This window comes from Malassezia pachydermatis, assembly GCF_001278385.1.
Source record: "Malassezia pachydermatis strain CBS 1879 chromosome Unknown scaffold6, whole genome shotgun sequence".
NCBI classification, from domain to species: Eukaryota; Fungi; Basidiomycota; class Malasseziomycetes; order Malasseziales; family Malasseziaceae; genus Malassezia; species Malassezia pachydermatis.
Window position 1 is genome coordinate 39,635 of NW_017253143.1, and position 21,387 is coordinate 61,021.

Below are 21,387 nucleotides of genomic sequence, written 5' to 3' on the forward strand. Positions count from 1 at the left end.
TCGGTATCGTCGTAAACTCTCAACGCGTTCATCACGTGCCACCTCAATGTGTCGGAAACCGCGAGAGTCGTGCTCTTCCCCGCATTGCCCTTCTCAGTCAAAGACATGTCCAGTGTCACAGAATCCTCTATTACCGATGACGCTGAATTTCAAGTAGGTACATGATACTCCTCACCGTGATAGGCTGGCATCCAGGCAATTGTAAGTAATCTTCGTGCACAAGGTGCCTCTGAAGAGGATATCGAGGATACTATTGCGCAAGCGAGGTCGTTTTACATGGAGCGAAAGTATGTTGCTTCTGGACTGACAATAAAGGTCAAATGAGCGTATGTCGGAATCATCATCGGCTGTCATGGAGGGTATTTCAGCTACGGAATCCTCAACAGACAGTTCACACATGACAAGCGACAACCAGCCCAGTTACGATGGCGATAAGGAAAAGTACCCAAGTTCTTTTAGTGCCATCGTTGAACTTATTGCCACTGGACGAGAGGACCAACTCACCAATATCCGTGATATCCCCCTCAAAATCAACGAGGAGCCGCCTAGTGAGTCGAAGATGGAGCGACCCAAGAAGCCATGGGAGCAGGCATAATAGCATCGTTCTTGTACTATATACGATTGCAACTTCATGATATAGGTGTCATTCTGCCGTCACCACCTAGCGGTGATGCGTACGTTAGAGATGGGGGTCAGGTCGTTGGGATCTCCACATCAGTCACATGACGATCAAAAAAAGATGATCCCAGTGAATTGTTGCTTGCATCCATTCGGCTGTGGACACCTGGTGTACTAGCACATTGCAGACTCAGTACACCTGGTTTTTATCATGTCTGCACCCGAAAACGAACTGCTAAAGAAGCTCCAAGAGGAGCCTCACTTGCTTGCCGTCGGCGATGAAAGTCTTTTGTCGCTAGCGAAAGCTGCGACGAAGTCGCTGTACGATGAAGGTACGTACTGAGAGCACTTTGCATCTAACTTAGTAGGCATACAAAGTGAGAAACAGGCTATGCCGTACATAACGAAACTGATTGATTCATGCATGCCACAATCTGCCTCGACTATGAAGCGGAAACGCGATCAAGTGGGCGATGAGGCACCGATGTACCATCCTCTCTTCCCGCCAACACAGCTCGACAGTCTCGTTCTTGATGGAATGGGCAATGAACAGGTATGGCAACAGCTTGAATTGCGTACATCCAAGTTGGCTCGTGTGCTCGGTAGTGTGATGACCAGCACGGGAGCTGACGAAGAGGAAGAGTCAGATGAGTCGAGCGACGATGCGACGATGGACGCGCAAAGCGACGAGGATGCTTGGGTCGACGAAGAGGATAAAGATGATGACGAAGAAGCAGAGGAAAGTGCTGATGAAGGATTTGCGGGAGCATCGGACTTCAGCGATGTGGATCCGAACGAAGTGTTTTACGAACCTCTCCAAAGTGAAGAAGAACAACATCAACGCAAAGCAGAGAAGGAACGGGAAGAGATGATGCAAATGTACAACATCTCTGATCCTGCGTTGCTTGATGCTCTGCTAGGTCAACAGGGAGCGGAGGACGAGGACGATGAAGAGGAAGAGGACAAGCCTGTTACGCCCTTGCGTGGCCGGCATCCTACTTTGGATGACGACTTTTTCTCTATTGACGAATTCAACCGGATGACAGAAGCAGAGGAGCGTCGTAGTCAGACGCAACGTGCCAATTTATCGGGTGAAGAGGACGATATCAACTTTGACGATGACATCGACTTGTTTGCGCCGATAGACGACGACGACGACGATTCAGAGGAGGAAGACGAAGGCATGTCTGCCGCGGATATCCGTTACGAAGACTTCTTTGATCCTGTGCCGCATAAATCTACGGCGTCCACTTCACGACCGAGCCAAGCTCCAGCGGCGGCGTCACCACCCACTCGCAAGACCCTTGTGCGTTTCCATGAACAGGTGCGTGTTCGACCGATCAAGCGAGCGAAGTCTCGTCCTTCGGCAGGTTTGATTGGCAATGGCGAAGACGACCTGGATGAAGAGGACAGCTTCGATGAGCCTGAGAATGAGGAGGTCGACGAAGAGGAAGATGACGAAGAGAAAGACGATGAAGACGACGAAGAGAAAGACGAAGGGGAAGAGGAAGACGAAGGGGAAGAGGAAGAGGAAGAGGACGACATGGAAGAAGTCGACCTTGACGATAACGCAGAAGAAGAAGAAGAGAGCCTCAACAATATGGAGGAGGATGACGAGGCCCTGGCGGATGCGACTGCCTCGCGGGTCGCGCAGGATCTGTTTGCCGACGAGGCAGAGGACGTCGACACACCGCAGTCCACGCATGAACGCCACTTAGCACAGTTGGCGGAAGAAATTGCACGCTACGAAGAGGAGAATGTACAGCAGCGAGACTGGACGTTGATGGGTGAGGCCAGTACACGGGAGCGCCCAACGAACAGTTTACTGGAAGAAGACTTGGAGTTTGAGCGAACGGCCAAAGCTGCACCGATACAGACACAAGAGCATGCAGAAGGCATCGAGGCCATGATCAAGCGGCGTATTCTTGACAAGCAGTACGACGATGTGATCCGGCAACGTGATCTGGATGCGTTGCCATTTACCGCTTCCAGCATGCTGGAGCTTTCTGATGCGAAGAGTGCCAAGAGCTTGGCGGAGTTGTACGAAGATGAGTACCAAGCTGCACGAGGCACAGAGCAGGGCCAAGCGCCTCAATCTGAGGCTGATGAAAAGCTGGCGAACGACCATGCGTCGATTGCAGCCGACTTGGAATCGCTCTTTGCCAAACTGGATGCGCTGAGCAATGCACACTACACGCCGAAAGCACCGAAAGCGGCCATTCAAACCTTGTCGAATACCGCCTCGATTGCCATGGAGTCAGCGCTGCCGACGACCATGTCGACAGGTACTATGCTAGCACCTGAAGAAGTGTACGAGGCGCCCAAGCATGCAGCTGCACTGACAGGCGACAAGAGCGAGATGTCGCATACCGAGAAGCAGCGTCTGCATCACCAGCTGCGCCACGAAAAGCGGAAGCGCAACGAGCGGATCCAGCGTGTGGAGGCGGCCATCGAGCGCCAGCGCGGCCCACGCAAGTCAGATACCAAGGCGGAGAAGGACAAGGCGCTCAAGGGGTTGCTGGGCAACAAGGGCGTCACGGTCGTCGGCAAGGACAGCCAACGCGCCAAACGCGATGCAGCCAAGCCGGCGCCTTCGTCGTCTCGTTTGAAATTGTAGATCTACGAAAGCAACTGTGTCGTGAGAATCGACTCGATCCGCCGACGCACCGACGTAGGGGTCGTCAGGCTCGTCATTACATAGACCACGTGGCCAAGGGGACGGACGTGGATATCGTGCGTACGCAGCGCCTGCACGAGCTGAGCGCTGGCGTCGGACGCGTAGCCGCTCGCGCCATCCGTCGCAAGCTCGATTTTGAGGACCGTGCCGAGAGCCATGATGCCTTGAATGCCTCGCGCAAAGGAGAGTTGGCGTACCACATCTGCATCCCATACACTGCCGCCCAGTGGCTGCTGTGGCTGCATGTCTTCGAGCATCTCGAGAGTTTCCAAGGCGACTTGGCATCCCACGGGATGCGCTGTGTAGCTATGCCCATGCAAGAGCGCATGCTGCTTCTCGTCCGATATGTGGAACGTATCAAAGATGGCATTGGAAGCTAGCGTCACAGAGAGAGGGATGAGCCCACCTGACAAGATCTTCGCATAGCATGCAATGTCCGGCGTGACGCCCAGCACACTCGATGCACTCGCAAAGCCTAGGCGGTACAGACCGGCAAACACTTCATCGTAAATGACTGGAAGACCACGCCAGCCTGCGCCCTGGTCCGTTTTGCATGAGGACGTAGCATCGGACAATGGCATATCCCGCAGCGCAAACAAGTCACTTCGCGCACGTACCACGTCGACCAAGCATCGCTGGAAGAGCGGATCAATGAACAGCATGCCTCCCGCGCCTTCCACCACAGGCTCCAACACCAACGCCCCAAACTGACGCCGCTCTACACGCACCAATCGCTCGAGCGTCGCATGGAGACACGCACGATAGGTGTCGGCCAGGGGCGTGGTCAGACGCGCCTCCACATCGTACGCCGCTGCTAGGGACGAGAGCGTGGCAAGTGGCCCTTCTGTGTTGGGCCGCCACGCCCAGTCGTCGGTCGGCGCCACATCGATCTGCACCTTGCCTTTGTGCATACGCATAGTTGGCGGTGCTATCCAGTAGCCACGTCCGCGGTACCATGCGACATGGTCGCTAAACACACTCGGTTCACAGGCATCCATCGCGCCGATGGTATCGCCATGGTAGCTGCCTTGCAAGCCCAGCACTTCGTAGGCGCGTGGCGGACGTCCACCCAACGAACCTGGCTCGCGACCGCGACGCGTACGTTCGCGTGTAGCTGCCGATGTCACCGCCGAGGGATCGTAGCGGCGAATTGTAGACTGAAGCGCCATTTTCAGGGCCACTTCCATGGCCGTGCTCCCGTCGTCAGAGTAAAACACGCGATCGGCCCATCCGCGTCCTGGTGCGATGGTATGCGATGTACGACCAAGCAGGCGCTCCGCTAGCTGGACAGCCGGCTCGTTGGCCGCGCCAGGAAAGAGGACATGGCCGTACCGTCCGGCGGCCTGCGCTGCTGCGAGAGCAAGGCGGGGGTGGCCATGTCCTACGACCTGCGTCCACCACGAGGCGGAGCCATCCATGACCGGCGTCACTTTCGATGGGGCCGAGGGCGCATACGTCGCGAAAAAGTCCCCATGCGCACTGTCAATCGCCATCACATCCTTCGATGGGATTCGTGCATGCTGCGTAAAGGGCCACCAAACATGCGCATGCGCTCGCTCACCCAGCGTCGACAAACGCGCAAGGCGCTCGGCATGCTGAGTACGTAAATGACGAACCACGTCCAGCATGTTCGACGTGGACGTAGGCAGGCCATGCACAAGATCCATATAGTATGCCTGCATACGCTGCTGATCCCGGCGTGAATCTACATCACGCGAGGGCGGTGCACCTGTAGGCTGAGTGCCGAGTGTAAATACACGCACACCACGCTCGGCAAAGTACGGCGTAAGGTACGAATCGTTTTGGTACCGCTCATTCGCGAAGAGCAGCACAGCATCAATATCGTATCCACGCATGACCAAGCTTTCGTACGCGGATCGCGTCGTACTAATGCCCCCCAGCGCACTGGAGCCAATCAGTACGGTGGGAAGGCGTAAAGGACGTAGCAAATCCGCTTGCGAGGAGCCACTGGGCGCCGGCGAATGCACGCCACCGGCCGTCTCGACGTACACAGCCCTCGATGAGTCGTGCGTCGTCGACGTCTGTGTCTGCAGCCATGTACTGAGACGCTGCACAATCGACGTATCCTGAGCCTCTACCGGCAAAGGACCATCCTGGATAGCCGCCAAATGGGGCGAGATGGGCTCACGAAATTGGAGCAAAGTCTCTGCATTGACATGTGGCGCATACCGCTGCATGTGCCTAGAGCGGTGTAAGAACCAACGAGGATCTGACATACCTGGAATCCATATCGTCAATAGGTCCGGTCGACACCGGTTTGACGTACACCACGGACTCGGCGCCAGGCTGCGGTGCTAGCGTACGTGGGACATGGGACGACGTACGTGGACACACAGCACTTGCAAGCGCCAGGGCCGTCGAAAAGACCGTTTTTCCTACATCGGTATCTGCACCAAAGATCTGTGTAAGCAGGTACTGTAACGTACTTGGTGGATGCGCACATGGGGGTATACATGCGTCATACAAGCAAGCGAGCGTCACGACAAGAAAGCCATGCACGTACCTTCTCCACCCCCTTCACGCGTCGTCGGCGTAGGACAGGTCACGTGTTATACACTGCACGCAACAAAACAAAGCGCGCCGTTGGAGCGAGGCGCGAGGCTCCAACCTACGCCCACAGGTCGAGAGCGTTTGCGAGGTGGTGTGTTGCGCCGCTCATGACATCCCGTGATCCTGTAGGCGATCATACCATGTCACCCCCACCGCCTGTCCCTGGCGCGTGGGACAAGCCAGCTTCGCGAAGTCGCGTTGCTAGTCACGCACAGGCCCAAGCGTCTGTGCAACGGCAGCCCAGTCTCTCTTCGTCCAAACGCGACATATATTCCGACGCTCTCTCGCCATGGCTTCGTGCGTCGCCCGAGTACCTCGGTCCCCCAGATCGGCGCCCCACATGGGTCGCTGACAAGGGGCCGCTAGACGTCAACGCGCCATCGACGACCATTGCTTCGCCGGCGTTCCTTTCAGCGATCGCTGCATCCAATACAAGCATGGAAGAATCTATGCAGACTGATCCCATGTACACACCTGATGTGGATGCATCGATGCCGAATACCTCGACATCGTCTGCCGCGCCTCCATTGAATGGCCTCGCTATTTACACCTCCTCGCCTATGGCACAGCCAGCCCAGGAACCTACACAGAGCACCGTCGCTGGGTTTGCGGAGCGTATGGCGTACTTGCGTAATCTAGGCTATGCCTTTCCTGCTCCAGCAGGCTCTTCGGCGTCTGCAGAGAAGCCTACGCGCGACGATGCCCAAGGCTCTGCTCCGCCGCTGCAGTACCGCATGCCCAGCATTCATGCGTTGCGGATTCGCAAATCCAATGTCGGGCTGCCCGATGCGACCGAGAAGTCTGGATCCATGCCACAGGCGCCCAGTACCCGTGACATTAGTACTACCTCGTTCATCTACTCGCCGTCGACAGCGGCACAGCATGCCTGGTCCCCCCCACCCCCGCTTCTACGTCCCAGTTTGGACTCCATGAGCTACTCTATCGTAAATGATTCTATGGTCAACGAAGCGATTGAAAACATGTCATTGCGCGATAACTCGCGCTTAGCGTCTGCTGCGGAGGCGCCTGCGCCTGTCGAAGAACCGTCTGCGCCTCAGGCGGCCACCGAAAAGACGGAGGTGGTGCCCATGCCTGCGCCTGTCGAATCGCCCTCGGACGCCCACACCATCTCACCCGGCATGGTCTCTCCGGCGTCCACATCGCCTTCTGCATGGTACATGGCCATGCATCCTACGCCTTCATTGCCCCCGGTGGGTGAGGCATGGACGGCCATGTCTGCTTCGTCCAAGCGATCAAGCGTAGCCTCGACGCTGGAACCGATCCATATTGTGCGTGGCTCACCACCCGCGTGGGCTACCAATTCGTCGCTAGGCACGCCCTCTGTGGGTATGACTTCGCCAGGGATCCAAGATTTACAGCGCTCTGAACGTCCACACTCACAAATTATTCACCTCCCTTCCTCTAATCGCTCTGTGGTGCGCGATAGTGTCCTATCCCTGCCTGACTCGTTCCAACCGATGACTGTGCCTGTGTCGCTATCCGCTGAACCTGCCGATCCCCAGGACACGACGACCATCCTTCGTGATGAAGCGCCGACTTCCCTGCCTGACGATGCCCACGAAACGACGTTGGTCGAATCGCCGTCCAACGAGCCAGGCAAATGGACCGAGGTAGATGATATGCTCATGAAGGACGCGTCGATGGATGTCGCTGCAGCGCCGGCGCCCTTGCCAACCATGTCGACGTCCGAGGCCCCTACATCGCCGTCGACCAACTCGCCGGACATTGTTTGGTCACCCGCCTTGGATTCCATGCATTCGCTCCCAGCGCTGGCCGTGACGCATGCAGCCGCCTCTGCCACAGATGCTGCGGCGACCGCCGATACGGCCGCCGCCACCGCTGCGGACCAGGCCCCGGCCCTTGCGCTGGCTGACGAGGGTGTGACACCACCTCCGCGGCCTGCACGCGCCTCGCGCGAAGCCGCTGCCCCGCCTGCTATGTATGAGCCACGTGGGCCCGCGCTGGAAGGCTACCGTGTGCCCTCGGCGTTGCGGGCGGCCGACATGTCGTACGCGGCGAGTCCTCGTCATATTTCTTATGGCGCGCGTATGGTCGATGACACGTACGAAAGTCCGCTAGATGCATCGTACGCCCCTGGCCACGTCTATGGTATGTACGATGTGTCACAGGCGACAGCACGCGATGACTCGTTACTGGCTCCGACGACAGGTCCCGTGCATGCATGGACTGAGACAGACCAGTTTGCTCCAGGGCCCATCGACTTGGTGACGCCCTCCTACCAGCCCATGGCCACGTTAGTGGAGGCAGCAGCCGACAAGTCCATGGACACGACCGCAGAAGCCCCTCTGGAGACGGATATGCCCCCTATGGTACGCTCGTCGTCCCCGATGTCGCCCCCACCCGCGACTAACCACGATGTGCCGACATTGATGCCGGCGCTACAGTACACGATGACCAAGCTGCCGAAAGGTCGTCGTGTACGCCGCTCGAAGCCGTCGTCCCAGACGGTTCCCTCGTCGTCCACAGCCACCGCGCCGCCCACGATGGCGTCGTCAAAGGAGCCCACCGCGTCGAGCCCACCAGAGGAACCTACGGCTGCAGCGTCGCCAGCCTGTCCACCACGCACGCTTCTTCTGGTGGATGCGCCTACGCCACCGCGCCCTGCTAATCCGCGGGTCGTCTCGCACATTCGCCGCAAGCCTGTGCCAGTAGCCACGGTCGCAGACGAAGAAGAGGAAGAGGCGAGCATGGTTCACCCACGCCGTCCTACCGAGGCGGTGGCCGAGCCGTCCGTGCCGGCCAAGGAACCTTCGATGCCGGCCCTGGGTCCGACCACGAGCGGTCCACGTACGGCGGACATTTCGTTGGTCGACGTCTCCTCCTCGCCATGGCGCTCTGATTATGGCGGCGTGCGTCCGGCCTTGGCGCCTATTCCCATGGGCCCTGTGCGCAGCAAGGAAGGGACAAACGTATGGCTGGATTCCCACGATCAGCACACGGGCGATACGTCGCATCTCTCGATGTTGGGCGCTGTTGCGGATGCCCTGCCGACGTTCAACTTGGAAGACTACTTCGAGGCATCGTTGCAGCGTATTCGGATCGATACCAGTGGGCATCCCACACCCGTGAAGTCGGGTCCCACGTCGTTCACACGACAGGGCGTGCCTACATCCCAACCCCTCGTGACGCGCCCGCCGACCGACCTGTTCCGCCACGCGCCGCCTGTCACGATGCGTGTCATTGGCTCGCCTGTGATGGGCTTGGACGAGTTCTCTTACGTGATGGACGAAGATGGCATAATTCTTCGTTCCCCGGATCCCGGCGCAGGCAGCGACGGGCAGGCGCGAGGCGGTACAGAGGCAGATGCGGTGCCGTCGTTGCCGCCTCTCGATCCGTATCTACCAGAAGAGCACGAATGGATGGGCGACGTCCCACGCCCACCACGCACGCGTGCTGCGTGGGCCTACAAGGATGGGACAGATCCGGTATGGGACGAAGCGTTGTTCATGGATACCAAGCTGCCGCGGGACTTTATTACCAAGCCCAATTCTGTACTCGCGCGTGGCCGTCCTGTAAAAAAGACAGAGCATACGAGCATCTTCTACGCCAGCCTCCCGGAAAAGCGCCATCGCCGACGTCGTGGGCCGATGCCTCAACGGGCGCCGCCGCTGAAAGTAATGAACTTTGACGAGGCGGACGAGGACGAGGATGATGTGCACCCGTCAGCGTTCATGGACACCAGCCTACCTGCCCCCGCGCCTGTCGCTGACCCCTCTGCGCATGCGCCACCACCGGCGACGGCAACGTACATGGGCGACTATGCAGAAGCGCCACGTACGACAGGTGTGCGAAAGGACCCGACGATGACATCCCCACCTCTTCCGCCCTTGCCGACCGAGACGCCGCAGATGCCTACGCACACCGACTTTGGGCCGACTCAGGACGCCACGACGCCGAGAAAGTCAGGACAGGACAACAAGTTCTCTTCGTGGTGGAAGCGGCATAAACCGTCGCCGACCAAGTCGACGTTCCCTCCGAATGCCGAGGAGGCGCCCGTGGGAGCAGAGCCTGATTACGCGGAAGACGAGATGCCCACGCACACGCAGCGTGATGCCGCTTACGGCGCAGAAGCCGCTCCTCCCTCTATGATGCGGCCCTCGGCCTCTACGGCCACGACGACGACACTCAAGCTCGGCCGGCGTACAGCGCCGCCAGGCTTTGAACCATCGCAGCCGGGCAAGTACTACCTAGCTGGTACAGTCTCTCTTCCGTCGTTGAACGTCGCTCGCACGGCGGAACAGCGCGCTCGAAACGAGACTGGTTTGCCAGAGACGGAGCCGGCACTAATCCAGTCGCTTCTCGCTGCGCCGTCCAGTTCGACGGTACGAGCTCGCGCTGGTATCATCAAGGCTTTGCCGTTCAATCCGGAGGTGGTACCGCCTACGGGCCAAGTCTTGGTCGTGGAAGAACGCAAGATCTTGATCCGTCCTGTTATGTAAGCTTGTCTGATGAACACATCGGATTTGTGTATGTTCATGCGAAGCTTGAGAATCACGATATGGTGCAACACGTAGAGCAATGCTAGTTGTATTCTCTATATACATGGAATGATAATGGGTTACATGAATAATATTAGCAAATTGAGTGCTTGATGTGAATGAAAAAGACAAGGTGATATTCTTCCTCGTCAACTAATGCTTAAAGTAGAGTTTCATAACGTGGCACAATATCAATGTCCTTGAATTGGCCCTTGGCGCACGGAACAGCTTTGTACAATACAATAATGGGCTGCGTCGCCACTTTCTTCTCACCCACATCCTCTTCCTCCGAATGCATCTGCCCCTTCTCCAATGCATCAAGGTTGTGCTCACTCATATCGCTCATACTAGGCGCTAGGGGGAGCAGAGTTGAATAAGAGGGAAGCGATGAGGTGAGGCCACTTCGGAGCATGCTTCCCTGATCACTGAATTTTCGCGTAGTCAAACTTTTTGGCGATAGCGTTTGGTCATATACAGGGTCTAGCTGCTTGACTTCCTCCGCTTCTGTGTCCAAATCAAAGAGCGGTACAGTAGCTGCTTTTTTTCGCGCTGTCACATTCCATTTAGTGAGGCCCATTGCGTTGCGGTAATGGGCGATCAGGCAAATCATATTCTTCAGCATCTCATATAGCGGAGAAATAAGAATGTAGATCAAATACGTCTTCCAGTTGAGGCCAGGATGCGTCTCGCCTTGCACATGCCATGCCGCTAACAGTGTTAAAATCGGACCTTGCAGTGCTAAGAGCCCTGTCACTGGGAATAGGTACCAGGCAAAGCGGTGATCAAATACAAACGAGTAAATCACAGAGCCAAGAATCCAGGGCGTAAGGTAATAAAATACCTCACGCCAATGCAACATTAAGAAAATCATGAAACGTCGGTACAATGAAATTTTGGAATTGGCAAGGAGTCTTAGGTGTCGCGTACCTACCTGGGACCAACCTTGAGACCAGCGAACTCGTTGCTTGATCAGTCCTTGCAAGTCACTTGGTGATTCTTCCATCGACGTCACTGTAGGGTCAAATTGGATATTCGCCCCTGACTCCAGTACACGAAACCCAGAATCCACATCCTCCGTCAGCATAGATTCATCCATCTTGATTTTCCGCAATAGATCAAACTTCCAAAACCCATTACTGCCGCCAAAAATGCCAAAACCTCGTACAAAGGCCCCACCAGCGTGGTTCACAGCGTAGATCGTGTCAAATTCGGCAGCAATATTCGTTGAGCCACGAGTGACCACACATCGGCCTTGTACCAAGTCTGCGTTACGGTACTTCATGGTTTGGAGAGCATGAATGACTGAGTGCTTGGATGGGTGATGATCAGCATCATACATGGCCACAACTTCAGGGGGATTCGTCTCTGCCAAATATTCAATGGCAGAGTTGACATTTTCCGCTTTGGATGTCGATGTCACCACATAATGGTCTTCCACTGTCACGTTCTCGCGAAGTTCAAGCTTATCAATCATGTTACGAAGGTGCTGAATTTGCTGCGGCCGACCGCCATTGTGCGACACAACGACTCGGAACTTTGTGCCTTGTGGTAAGTCAACACTGGCAACAGCACGAATGCAGTCTTCAATGGTATGAATTTCATTAGAAAGATAGGCAGATATAATGGCCGCTACATTTTTGCTCAAGTCGTCACAGCTAGCTTCCCGATGCAGTTTGCGAATAGAACGCCAATGCGGTATGGAGCCCAAACCCTCGATAATGAGCCACAAGGAGGTAATATACAAAGCCGCACTGGCAATCCAAAAAATGCATACAAGTCCTATAACAGGAATAGGAAAGCATAATGCCAATGGAATCCCGAACAAAATTAACAGCGCATAGAGATACTGTGCATTCTCCTTCAGCCAAGCAAGATATAAGGCGATTCTTGGAAATCTAGGCTTCTTTTCCACCTGTTGAACATGCTCAGAGACTTTTACGATGGAGGAGGCAGAGTCAGATGAGGATGATGACGAGCTTCTCGTGTCGCTTGGCGCACAATTGCTCTCACTCGAGCCTCTTTGCAATACAGGAATGTGGAAGAACTCTGAGGTGGATTCTCTGACAACAGCAGGAGAAGGCTTGGGGAGTTCTTCCTTTTCCATGATATCAGAGCTGACTCAGGGTGAGCGAGTCGGATCTGCCGACTATATTTTATAAACTCTCGTCGGGGACATTACTTGCATAACTACTAGGGCCAGGGACAAGATGAGGGGCCGATCATGGAGTACCACTTGGGATTGGATACAGCCCTTTCATTGGCTATTCACACGATCTGAAAGAGACATACCTGAAATTTTAAATAAAAAGGACTCACAATACACTGGTTCATAAGTAAATTAGACTCTGTATAAAATTCGTTGTTTCTCATTTGTTGCATACAAACAGAGGTTCTTCTTCTCGAGCAGAGAACCGAACAGGTTTCGCATAATCGCCACATAGCCCAAATTACAAAGAAGCCAATACAATGATGTTTTTTAAACGAGTGTGCTTGTTTGTTCCCACTTTAGATCTTACCCCTTTTCACGTGCGAATCTTGAGGAGGAGTTCTTCGGCCACTGGGGTCATATCAGTCCCGGCTGTAAGCACTTTTTGCAAATAATTACGCGCACGATCGAGATCGCCTTGCTGCGCATCAGGTATAGCATATCGGCCTAATCGTTTTTCTGCATGCGATAGATAGAGCTTACCATTAAGCTCCCCCATTTCCCAACGTGCCGCAATGACGTAACTGAAGACAAAACGGGCCAATAATCCAGAATCCAGTTGAGATGCGGCACGTTCGATCACCTGCACAAGCAAGCAATGGTATATAGTGGAATGCACTGTATCACCCTCACGCTCATACAGCTCTATGATACGAGCAATGGCTTCCACAGATTCAAGATGTGTCAAAGGGCACGTCAAGTGACGCTTGAAGCACTCAATTGACTGAGCATTGCGACCCAGCCTGTCGTAACACACACCTAGAGATGCCCACATACGCGCATCGTATGGCCGAATCATTGCACAGTGCTGATAATAGTCAATGGCTGATGACCATGCTTCATTCAGCTCATAGACTTGGCCCAACCCGTGCCAAGGACGGTAGTCGTGTGGATTGATTTCAATCGCACGTCGATACATTTCTGCAGCAGCATGACTGTTCTTCAGTTCCAAATACTCGTGTCCGAGCAAAATCCAAGCCGCTACACACTCACGGTCCAGTCGTAGTGCTTGCTTGAACGACTCCACAGCACGAAAGTGTTCACTGCGCTGATTGTAAAAATTGCCCCGCATGCACCATACTTCAGCACTGTTGGATATGTGAGAAAATTGCTGAACAAGCTGTGCAAGAGTATCAGCTTGATCTAGAACATATAATGTATTAGAATATTCACTGATCCCTTCCAAGCGATAAGGCTGTAATGCCATAGCTTGCTGGAATGTATCGGCCGCTTCTTCCAATTCCTGGTGCAGATAAAGAGACTGGGCACGGCTGGTTAATAAATATGCTGAACGAGGGAAATGTGCTAATAAGGCATCAAGTCGTTCAAAGTGTACCGCATCCACTTGTGTGGACTGGCGCTGGGAGTACTCCATAAAGAAGGCGCTCATAAAAGAATTGGGTAAAAGATCCAATATTTGATCACGTTCCGCTGTATTCAAGTTCAGCGTCCGACTGAGTTCTTTCCACGCGCTCCAATTGTAGGGGAAGGCACGTACACTTGATAAGAGGCAATCCATAGCCTCAATCCGCTTGTGAAGCTTACGGAGAATCACACCTTTCATAAATAATAGAAAGGGGTCTTTAGGTGCCACAAGTGAATCAAGAAGGGCAATGTACTTGGGTTGGCCATGCCGATCTGTACTCTTGTCAGCATACGCCAATGTCGGAAGTAAGGTATCTGGGTTTTCAGTTTCATACATTAGCAACTTCGAATATACTTGAAGAAAACGAGATTTCTCAGAAAGGTGTGTTTGTGAATCTAGTAAAGATGCACAAGCCAAATAGTTATCGCGATCAAAAAACGTCTTAGCTAGCGTATAGACATCTTCATCAGATGACGCAGATGATGATTCTGAAGTTGTCTCTGAAAAATGCACATGGATAGGGGGGACTTCAGCCGACGTAAGGGGATCCATAGATCTCACAGGAGAAGATACATGTCGCTTAGAAGGTCCGATAGGTGATGTGGCTTCCCAGCTCGTGCAAGATACGCCGGCACCATCATGAGTTGCTTTACTTGCATTCCAGACTGGAGAGCCAAGGTTTAAAGCAGGAGTTGAATGTGTAGGAAATTTACCATGAGATGATTCTCTTAGTTTTGGTGTGCTAAGCGGTGGTACTGATGGGTGTGGGACACTGGCGAGTAACTCAAGCGCCCTACGAGTTAGGAATGCGGTCTAACGTACCATTGTGCAGCATCAAGCAAACCCCGCTCAGAGAGCGACCGCCCTGCATGCCTTAATACTTGCTTTACGCGTGCAGGAGAAAGGTCTTCTACACCTTCTAGTGTCGAAAACCGCATACAAAGGCTGTCACAGCAAGATGGCGGTGATCGCTGATATACAAAGCAAAAGGGGTGTTGCTCTTAAAGCCACGTGGATGCACAGCGCGTCGCGTCTGACGGGTACCGTGCGCCGTGCATTCAGGAGATGCCACAAATCATCAATACATACGCCACTAGTTCAAGCTTCATGCCAAGGTGAACAAGGATGGAATTGAACGCTTGGGCGGTAGATGAACCATCGCTGTTGGATAGATCGATGTTTGATATGTTTTGTGCCGAAGTGCGAGCCCGTAAAAAAGCTACCAATGTTTTCCAGACTTTTCCATTGTATTTGCGTACACGGCTATCTGAGTTAGATTCCTCCTTGACACGCCTCGATGGTGCATGGATTGATCATATGTATCTCGCCACATCCCTAGCTGCATGTAACGATGACCAGCTCCTCCTATGGTTTCAAGACTGGCAAGTACGCTGGAGAAAATTACAAGCAACTTGGCATGCTCTTATCAGCTCTGACTCATCCTACAATACAAGCAGTTGCACAATCATGCAAGTTCCAATAAATAGGAACGGTTTTGTCGATTTGGAATCACCCAAAGACGCCATGCCTGACAACAACCGATCCTCTATCTGTGCTCGTCAAGCGCTTAAAACCTATGTTATACGAGTGGTGGTCTGCATAGTAGTATTAGCATTATATATAGCAGTACGGCTACATCTCTAGCTCTTCGTCTTTTACGAGATACGCGAGTACAGTACATGTCATCGTCTCATTTGTTCAGATGGGGGAAATGATTTATTGAAGCACGTGAAGTTGCCCGGGCAATTGACACGAGCTTACTTCCCAGGGAGGGCTGCGTCGGGCCTCATCTTACTCATTCACGCTACTGGGGCGCAGCTTTCAGTCCACTGCGTCTCATCTAGATCATATGGCGGAACGAAGCGGGAATAAGGTGCAAGGCTCTGCTCCTACCAAGTATAGCAGCGGAGGAGCTGCACCACCATCAAAAACTGCAAACAATGGACAGTCAGACACTTTGATGTACCCCGCATTGCACTTGTACCCATTAAATGATACATTCGTTCCTAAGCAAATCAACCTCGCTCCCGCTGGGCCTAAAAATCGCATTAAAATTGGTCGGTACTCAAACAACAAGACTGTGCCGAGTCCATTGAATGGCTATTTTGATAGCAAGGTCCTTTCCCGTGCGCATGCCGAGGTTTGGTGTGAAAATGACAAGGTCTTTATCAAAGATATCAAGTCCTCGAATGGTACCTTTATCAATGGTACTCGCCTTTCACCTGAATCTCAAGAGTCTGAACCTTTTGAATTGCACAGCGAAGACGTTGTCGATTTCGGTATTGATATATTGACAGATGATAATAAGGATGTGTTGCACCGCAGGGTGGCTTGCCGCATCTACCTTGTTATAACCCCTGAAGATGCCTTGAAGCTCCGGAGTGATTTCTCAAGTTTGTATCGAGGTGGTATTCATGGTGGCTCTTTTGGTAGCAATGGCTTGTGTCCTGGTGCCGAAGGTGGCTTTCGTCTTGGAAAACCAAATGTCAACCTCGACCATATTGTTATTCGGCTCCAGGGTGAACTGCAGAAAGGTAAAATGATCGGAACTGAGCTTCAAGCCCTGAGTTCGACAGTTCAGAACATTCATGAAACCTTAGGCGGTGGGGTAGCACCGGCACAAGATGCGCCATTCCCGGAACTCGTTCCTAAACCAATGTCTTCTAAAGCCATTGTTAGTGCTTCTGAACAACCTGCTCTTTTTGATGCGCCATCATTGGCCGGATTTGAGTCTCAGCTGGAGAGAACACATGCGGAGCTGGCTAGCCACATGGACAAGATTAAAAGTCTAGAGTCTACGTTGGCTGCGTACAATAATATCAAAGGCGAGGTGGCTGCACTCAAAGAGGAGCTTAATCAGACTAAGCAAGGCCTTTCAACATCCCAAAACTCTATATCAATGGTTAAGCCTCACGACACAGAATCACAATTGCCTGAACATGTCAGGGAGGCGACATCGGGCTTTGATTATGCTATAAGTGATATGACTACGGATACCCTTAAAGCGCGTGATACCGACTTTTCGGAGACCGATGCGGACACAACAGAGTCTATGCCTTTGTTTCAGCCTGGCATGGACTCAGCTAACATCACGATCACAAAATCTGAATTAGCATCATTGCTTGCACGGATTGAAACCCTAGAGCAAGACAATCGTACTATGAAGTCTGACATGGCCGTTGCATCGAACAGGTCAGATATGTCTAATTTTGATATGACTGCGTTGCTTGGTCGAATTGAACGTCTAGAGAGTGCCACACAACTGCAGCAACAACTGGAGCCTCCTACCTCGCCTGATATCAATGACCCCTCTTTGGCCGAATGGCGTGCGACGTTTGAGCAACGTTGGAAAGAACAATCTTTGGACTGGGAAGCCGCCCAGCAGAAAATTAACGATGTGATTGGATCGTGGGGTGATCCCACCACGCCTCGTGTGCTTACATTCGGTGGACCATTGGATGAGAATGAGAATGAAGACGATAACAAGGTAAGCCACTGGTCCGACCGGTTTGTTGACCCTACCTATCAAGCCTTAGGCATTATGGTGATTATGCTGGGTTTGGCTTTACCAACAGTGCTTATTTTCACGGCGCTAAAGTATTTACTATTCTATTAATGAACTCCGCAGGGCAGGTTTATTTCCCGCAACCTCAATACCCATACTCTCCTACGTAGGATGATAGCTGTATGATCTCTGACGATCCATGTACTATACTTATAATAGCAACAATGCAATAAGAATCGACACACTATCGCTCGAGCGCACATACAATTCGCGCGACCAAAAGAAACATGGGAATAAGAATATTTTTGACCTGGCTCTATGGAGTGCCAAGATACGTAAAATATCTGCAAGCCTTGAAGTCTTGACGAAGAACTTGAGTGCTTACAAACGTTACAGTGCAAAAAGGCCGTACGTTGAATACAGGTTGTGTATTTACTTCAGCTTCTTAGCGCCGATCTCCTTCACGTCAAGACCTGATCATATATTAGTACATGTCCATATTGAAGCCTAGAGAGGGCTCTTTTCATACATACCCGGAGGGAGCGACTGCTTCAGCTTCTCAGCCTTCTCGGCGTCGTCAACAACGAGGGTGTAGAGGTAACGCGAGCAGCGCAGCTTGAACTTAGTCTGCACGTTGCGGTTAGCAAGCACAGTCTTCTTCACGCGCGCCGCCTTAGCGTCAGGGCGACGAGCAATCGCCAGGAAGTTCTTAATGTCCGTCACCTGCTTGGGCTAAGAAAGATACGCGCCAAAGGAAAAAGCGCAAATGTTAGCAACATGGTCCCATAAATAAAGCACACCTGCTCTTTATATCCAGGATTGTCTATAAGAGCCAGGTGCCATACAAATGCACACGTACCATCCTGTCGTCTCGCGAATGCGTTGGGAGAAAGGAGCTGGAGTGCTGCACCAGCCGGTGTAGGTCAGCGACTTCGCCTCCATAGCACGGTCAGAATATTGTTTATCACGTGAACAACTGGTATATGCACGTGACCCCATAGGGCTTAGACTGGCTTGGAAAACGTTGCTGGGCCCAAGTCTTCTACTTGTCCATCCCAATACGGCAACGTGAGTACGATTGTTGCCTCTTTGATTGAGGCATTTTCTTTGGACATTGTACTAACACCTACCAGATGGCGCCTAAGGTCCGTTCCGCCAACCAGGAAGTTTCGCTCGGCCCCAACGTCGATGACGGCAAGATCGTTTTCGGTGTTGCCCAGTATGTATCATGCTTTATACAATGCATGCTTGTGTGAGGGCTCGATAGAGACAGCTTCGTGGTGGCTGTTATATGCTTGCCTTCACTGAACATGTATTGGACAACAATTGTGAACAAAATACTAACGCCCTTCAGCATCTACGCCAGCTTCAACGATACCTTTGTCCATGTGACTGATCTTACCGGCAAGGAAACCATCGTCCGTGTGACTGGTAAGTGTCCATTACAGAGTGATAGCTATTGCTCTGGTGTGCGGAACAGTACTAACTTTTTTAGGTGGTATGAAGGTCAAGGCTGACCGTGACGAGTCGTCTCCTTACGCTGCTATGCTTGCTGCCCAGGACTGTGCTGCTCGCTGCAAGGAGGTCGGTATCACTGCTGTGCACATCCGCATTCGTGCCACCGGTGGTGTCGGTTCGAAGACCCCCGGCCCGGGTGCTCAGAGCGCTCTGCGTGCGCTTGCCCGTGCTGGCATGCGCATTGGTCGCATTGAGGACGTGACGCCGGTCCCGTCCGACTCGACTCGCCGCAAGGGTGGTCGCCGTGGTCGCCGTCTGTAAACGTGTCGCCCACAACTGTTTGTACGGTATGTGTGGATTGCGTTTCGTTTTCCCCTTCCGGTGAGATGGTGTGTCTCGCACCATGCTAGCCCAGCATAGTTCCTCGCTGTGCATGGTCACTGTACTTGATGATAATCTGGTCCTATATGGTTAGATTTCATTCTATTGGATACTTCTCCAATTGCCAATACAAAACTTTGCCTCGAATGAAGGCTTTGAAACGCTATTTTTACTGTGTTTTATCGGTAGATTTGTGGCTCATTGTTGCGTGCATGTGTCTGTCTATTTACGACTGCGTAAATTTAGCCAGCATCTGTGAGAGAAATGTTAGTGTATGCGAAAATCAGCGACATACTTCTTGTTGCTGTAGTTGGTCAGAAGTAGGAAGCCCCATTTGCTTCGATGTAAGTATGTATATGGCATACCTTTTGCCTGTTATCAAACTGAAAGAAAGGTCAGCACATATCAAACATACCATCATCTTCTCGACCATAGCTCTGTGACGTTAGATTCTGCATAGACCTACCGAGTTTCTCCATCCAAATCACTCAGACTTGAGTCTTCTGGTTTGATCTTCCTCGTATCTATTTTTGGGTGATGTGTCACGACATGAGGCCACCATTCATTCTGATTTTCTTTTTCCAAGTATATAGACAATAGAGATCCATCATCTTCTGCATAAGCTTTCTTAAATATGCTGAACGTACCAATTGTCCAAGTGCTATCATCCGTCAGAATAGGCTTAGGCAATGCACCCTGCATGTAAGTATACGTGTATACCTACCTCAACGATAATGCTTCCATGCACAGTCACGCTAATGGATGTTCGCTTGAGCGTCAATTGTACTTGCTTTGAGCGTGTGCCTGAAGGGACTGGTATCATCATTTCGACATGGTCTAACGTTTGTGTCCACTTGTACGGTAATGCTTCCTGCTCTAGTTTTTCCTTTGCAAGAACTTCTGAGTCATACTTATCTCGTTCTTCTTGAGATAAGCGTGAGTATGCATCATCAGTGAGGCTCATTGTGTTCCGTCCAGCCAAGATTGTGTTTCTCTCACGCTCTGGCCAAGTGGAGGCGGTAAGACAACTAACTAACTGGTAAGCCATAATTATATATACAATAATTACGAAGACGTTTTACGAGCTAGGTGAGGTATCTGTTACAGCCACAGAGAAGTCCACAGTATCAGAAGGGTTTTTGCTAATAGATTGAATCTTGGGAGGAGGCTTGACAAATACATAACTGATCAACCCTCCCGCTGATGACAATGGCTAAAGGTAAGTAGTAAAGGCAACGTACAGTACTGGCCATATATTTTCGACTCAAGTGTTTCAGGAAATCCTCATCTTGTGTGGGAGCTGATATTAGCAGTCTGAAAACATACATTTCTCAAAAAATACTGTGTCTGAAGCAGATTTACTTGGCATGATCTGGCTGCCGGCTTGTGCCTCCTCCAGACTGTATGCCCTTTGAAGCGCCTCATCAAAGTGAAACGTGCGCGCATATGTAGTGAAGTTATAGTGCAAAAATGAGCCCAGTTGCATGGCTAGTTTTTTTCGTTGGGCCTTCTCATACTCTGTTTCATCCGATAATTGTGCTGCAGAAATGAATCCGCGTGGCTGACGTGAAGTGAGTTGAAGAGTGTCTTCCACATCATCACTTGTACATAACAATTGACTCGGGTCTGTGCCCGAGCCATTACAAGTACACCCAAGAAGATCATGCGTCAAACAAAGCGAGTCAGGATGAAAATTGAAAATGTCCTTTAACTCTTTTTCCGAGAAGGAATCACTGTCCGTTGACGGATCATAGCTGTCTTGAGCCTCGTTATTCATCAGAGAATCGCTCAACCCAATCTTTGTAGTTTGGCGCTGGTAGATTTTCTCATCCAATGTGCCAACCAAAAGAAGTCGATAAATATAGCAAGGTTTGGTTTGACCATCTCGATGGATTCGCGCCATGGCTTGACGATCCGTAGCTGGATTCCAATCGCTGTCAAATAGGATTAGTCGATTTGCACCGATCAAATTTAACCCGACACCACCTGATTTGGAGCTTAGAAGAAACACAAACGGATCGGTCTCGTTACGGTGCTCTGACATCCGATTGAATTGGCCTACCAGCTTCACTCTGTCGTCTGCCT

At 52.2% G+C, this 21,387-nt stretch overlaps 11 protein-coding genes across 11 annotated transcripts; 5 read left to right on the plus strand and 6 right to left on the minus strand.

Moving 5' to 3' along the window:
* Positions 1-105: 105 nt before the first annotated feature.
* Malapachy_0032 (hypothetical protein) lies at positions 106-595 on the plus strand (the record flags this gene model as incomplete). Its single annotated transcript, XM_018134566.1, has 3 exons — positions 106-153; positions 184-287; positions 316-595. 3 exons carry the CDS (start codon positions 106-108, stop codon positions 593-595), a joined length of 432 nt encoding a protein of 143 aa, XP_017991039.1.
* A 234-nt stretch (positions 596-829) lies between these two features.
* On the plus strand, positions 830-3,235 carry Malapachy_0007 (mpp10 protein; the record flags this gene model as incomplete). The annotated part of the gene is made up of 2 exons (XM_018134541.1): positions 830-950; positions 987-3,235. 2 exons carry the CDS (start codon positions 830-832, stop codon positions 3,233-3,235), a joined length of 2,370 nt encoding a protein of 789 aa, XP_017991117.1.
* Positions 3,236-3,237: 2 nt separating this feature from the next.
* Malapachy_0014 (hypothetical protein) lies at positions 3,238-5,778 on the minus strand (the record flags this gene model as incomplete). The annotated part of the gene is given in 3 exon segments (XM_018134548.1): positions 3,238-5,497; positions 5,535-5,731; positions 5,743-5,778. The coding sequence occupies 3 exon segments, from the start codon at positions 5,776-5,778 to the stop codon at positions 3,238-3,240; spliced, it is 2,493 nt and encodes an 830-aa protein (XP_017991095.1).
* Positions 5,779-5,973: 195 nt separating this feature from the next.
* Positions 5,974-10,347, plus strand: Malapachy_0023 (hypothetical protein; the record flags this gene model as incomplete). Its single annotated transcript, XM_018134557.1, has 1 exon — positions 5,974-10,347. The coding sequence occupies one exon, from the start codon at positions 5,974-5,976 to the stop codon at positions 10,345-10,347; it is 4,374 nt and encodes a 1,457-aa protein (XP_017991159.1).
* A 199-nt stretch (positions 10,348-10,546) lies between these two features.
* Malapachy_0039 (hypothetical protein) lies at positions 10,547-11,860 on the minus strand (the record flags this gene model as incomplete). The annotated part of the gene is made up of 1 exon (XM_018134573.1): positions 10,547-11,860. One exon carries the CDS (start codon positions 11,858-11,860, stop codon positions 10,547-10,549), a length of 1,314 nt encoding a protein of 437 aa, XP_017991081.1.
* A 1,048-nt stretch (positions 11,861-12,908) lies between these two features.
* Positions 12,909-14,294, minus strand: Malapachy_0038 (cell division control protein 23; the record flags this gene model as incomplete). The annotated part of the gene is made up of 1 exon (XM_018134572.1): positions 12,909-14,294. One exon carries the CDS (start codon positions 14,292-14,294, stop codon positions 12,909-12,911), a length of 1,386 nt encoding a protein of 461 aa, XP_017991155.1.
* A 1,513-nt stretch (positions 14,295-15,807) lies between these two features.
* Malapachy_0027 (cell cycle arrest in response to pheromone-related protein) lies at positions 15,808-17,574 on the plus strand (the record flags this gene model as incomplete). Its single annotated transcript, XM_018134561.1, has 1 exon — positions 15,808-17,574. One exon carries the CDS (start codon positions 15,808-15,810, stop codon positions 17,572-17,574), a length of 1,767 nt encoding a protein of 588 aa, XP_017991027.1.
* Positions 17,575-17,895: 321 nt separating this feature from the next.
* Malapachy_0020 (60s ribosomal protein l38) lies at positions 17,896-18,325 on the minus strand (the record flags this gene model as incomplete). The annotated part of the gene is made up of 3 exons (XM_018134554.1): positions 17,896-17,936; positions 17,997-18,195; positions 18,323-18,325. The coding sequence occupies 3 exons, from the start codon at positions 18,323-18,325 to the stop codon at positions 17,896-17,898; spliced, it is 243 nt and encodes an 80-aa protein (XP_017991031.1).
* Positions 18,326-18,596: 271 nt separating this feature from the next.
* Positions 18,597-19,242, plus strand: Malapachy_0006 (40s ribosomal protein s14; the record flags this gene model as incomplete). Its single annotated transcript, XM_018134540.1, has 3 exons — positions 18,597-18,682; positions 18,818-18,894; positions 18,959-19,242. 3 exons carry the CDS (start codon positions 18,597-18,599, stop codon positions 19,240-19,242), a joined length of 447 nt encoding a protein of 148 aa, XP_017991118.1.
* Positions 19,243-19,528: 286 nt separating this feature from the next.
* Malapachy_0018 (hypothetical protein) lies at positions 19,529-20,266 on the minus strand (the record flags this gene model as incomplete). Its single annotated transcript, XM_018134552.1, has 5 exons — positions 19,529-19,555; positions 19,598-19,639; positions 19,718-19,739; positions 19,769-19,998; positions 20,027-20,266. 5 exons carry the CDS (start codon positions 20,264-20,266, stop codon positions 19,529-19,531), a joined length of 561 nt encoding a protein of 186 aa, XP_017991100.1.
* Positions 20,267-20,380: 114 nt separating this feature from the next.
* Malapachy_0041 (hypothetical protein) lies at positions 20,381-20,671 on the minus strand (the record flags this gene model as incomplete). Its single annotated transcript, XM_018134575.1, has 3 exons — positions 20,381-20,515; positions 20,544-20,602; positions 20,629-20,671. The coding sequence occupies 3 exons, from the start codon at positions 20,669-20,671 to the stop codon at positions 20,381-20,383; spliced, it is 237 nt and encodes a 78-aa protein (XP_017990930.1).
* Between the last annotated feature and the right edge of the window lie 716 nt (positions 20,672-21,387).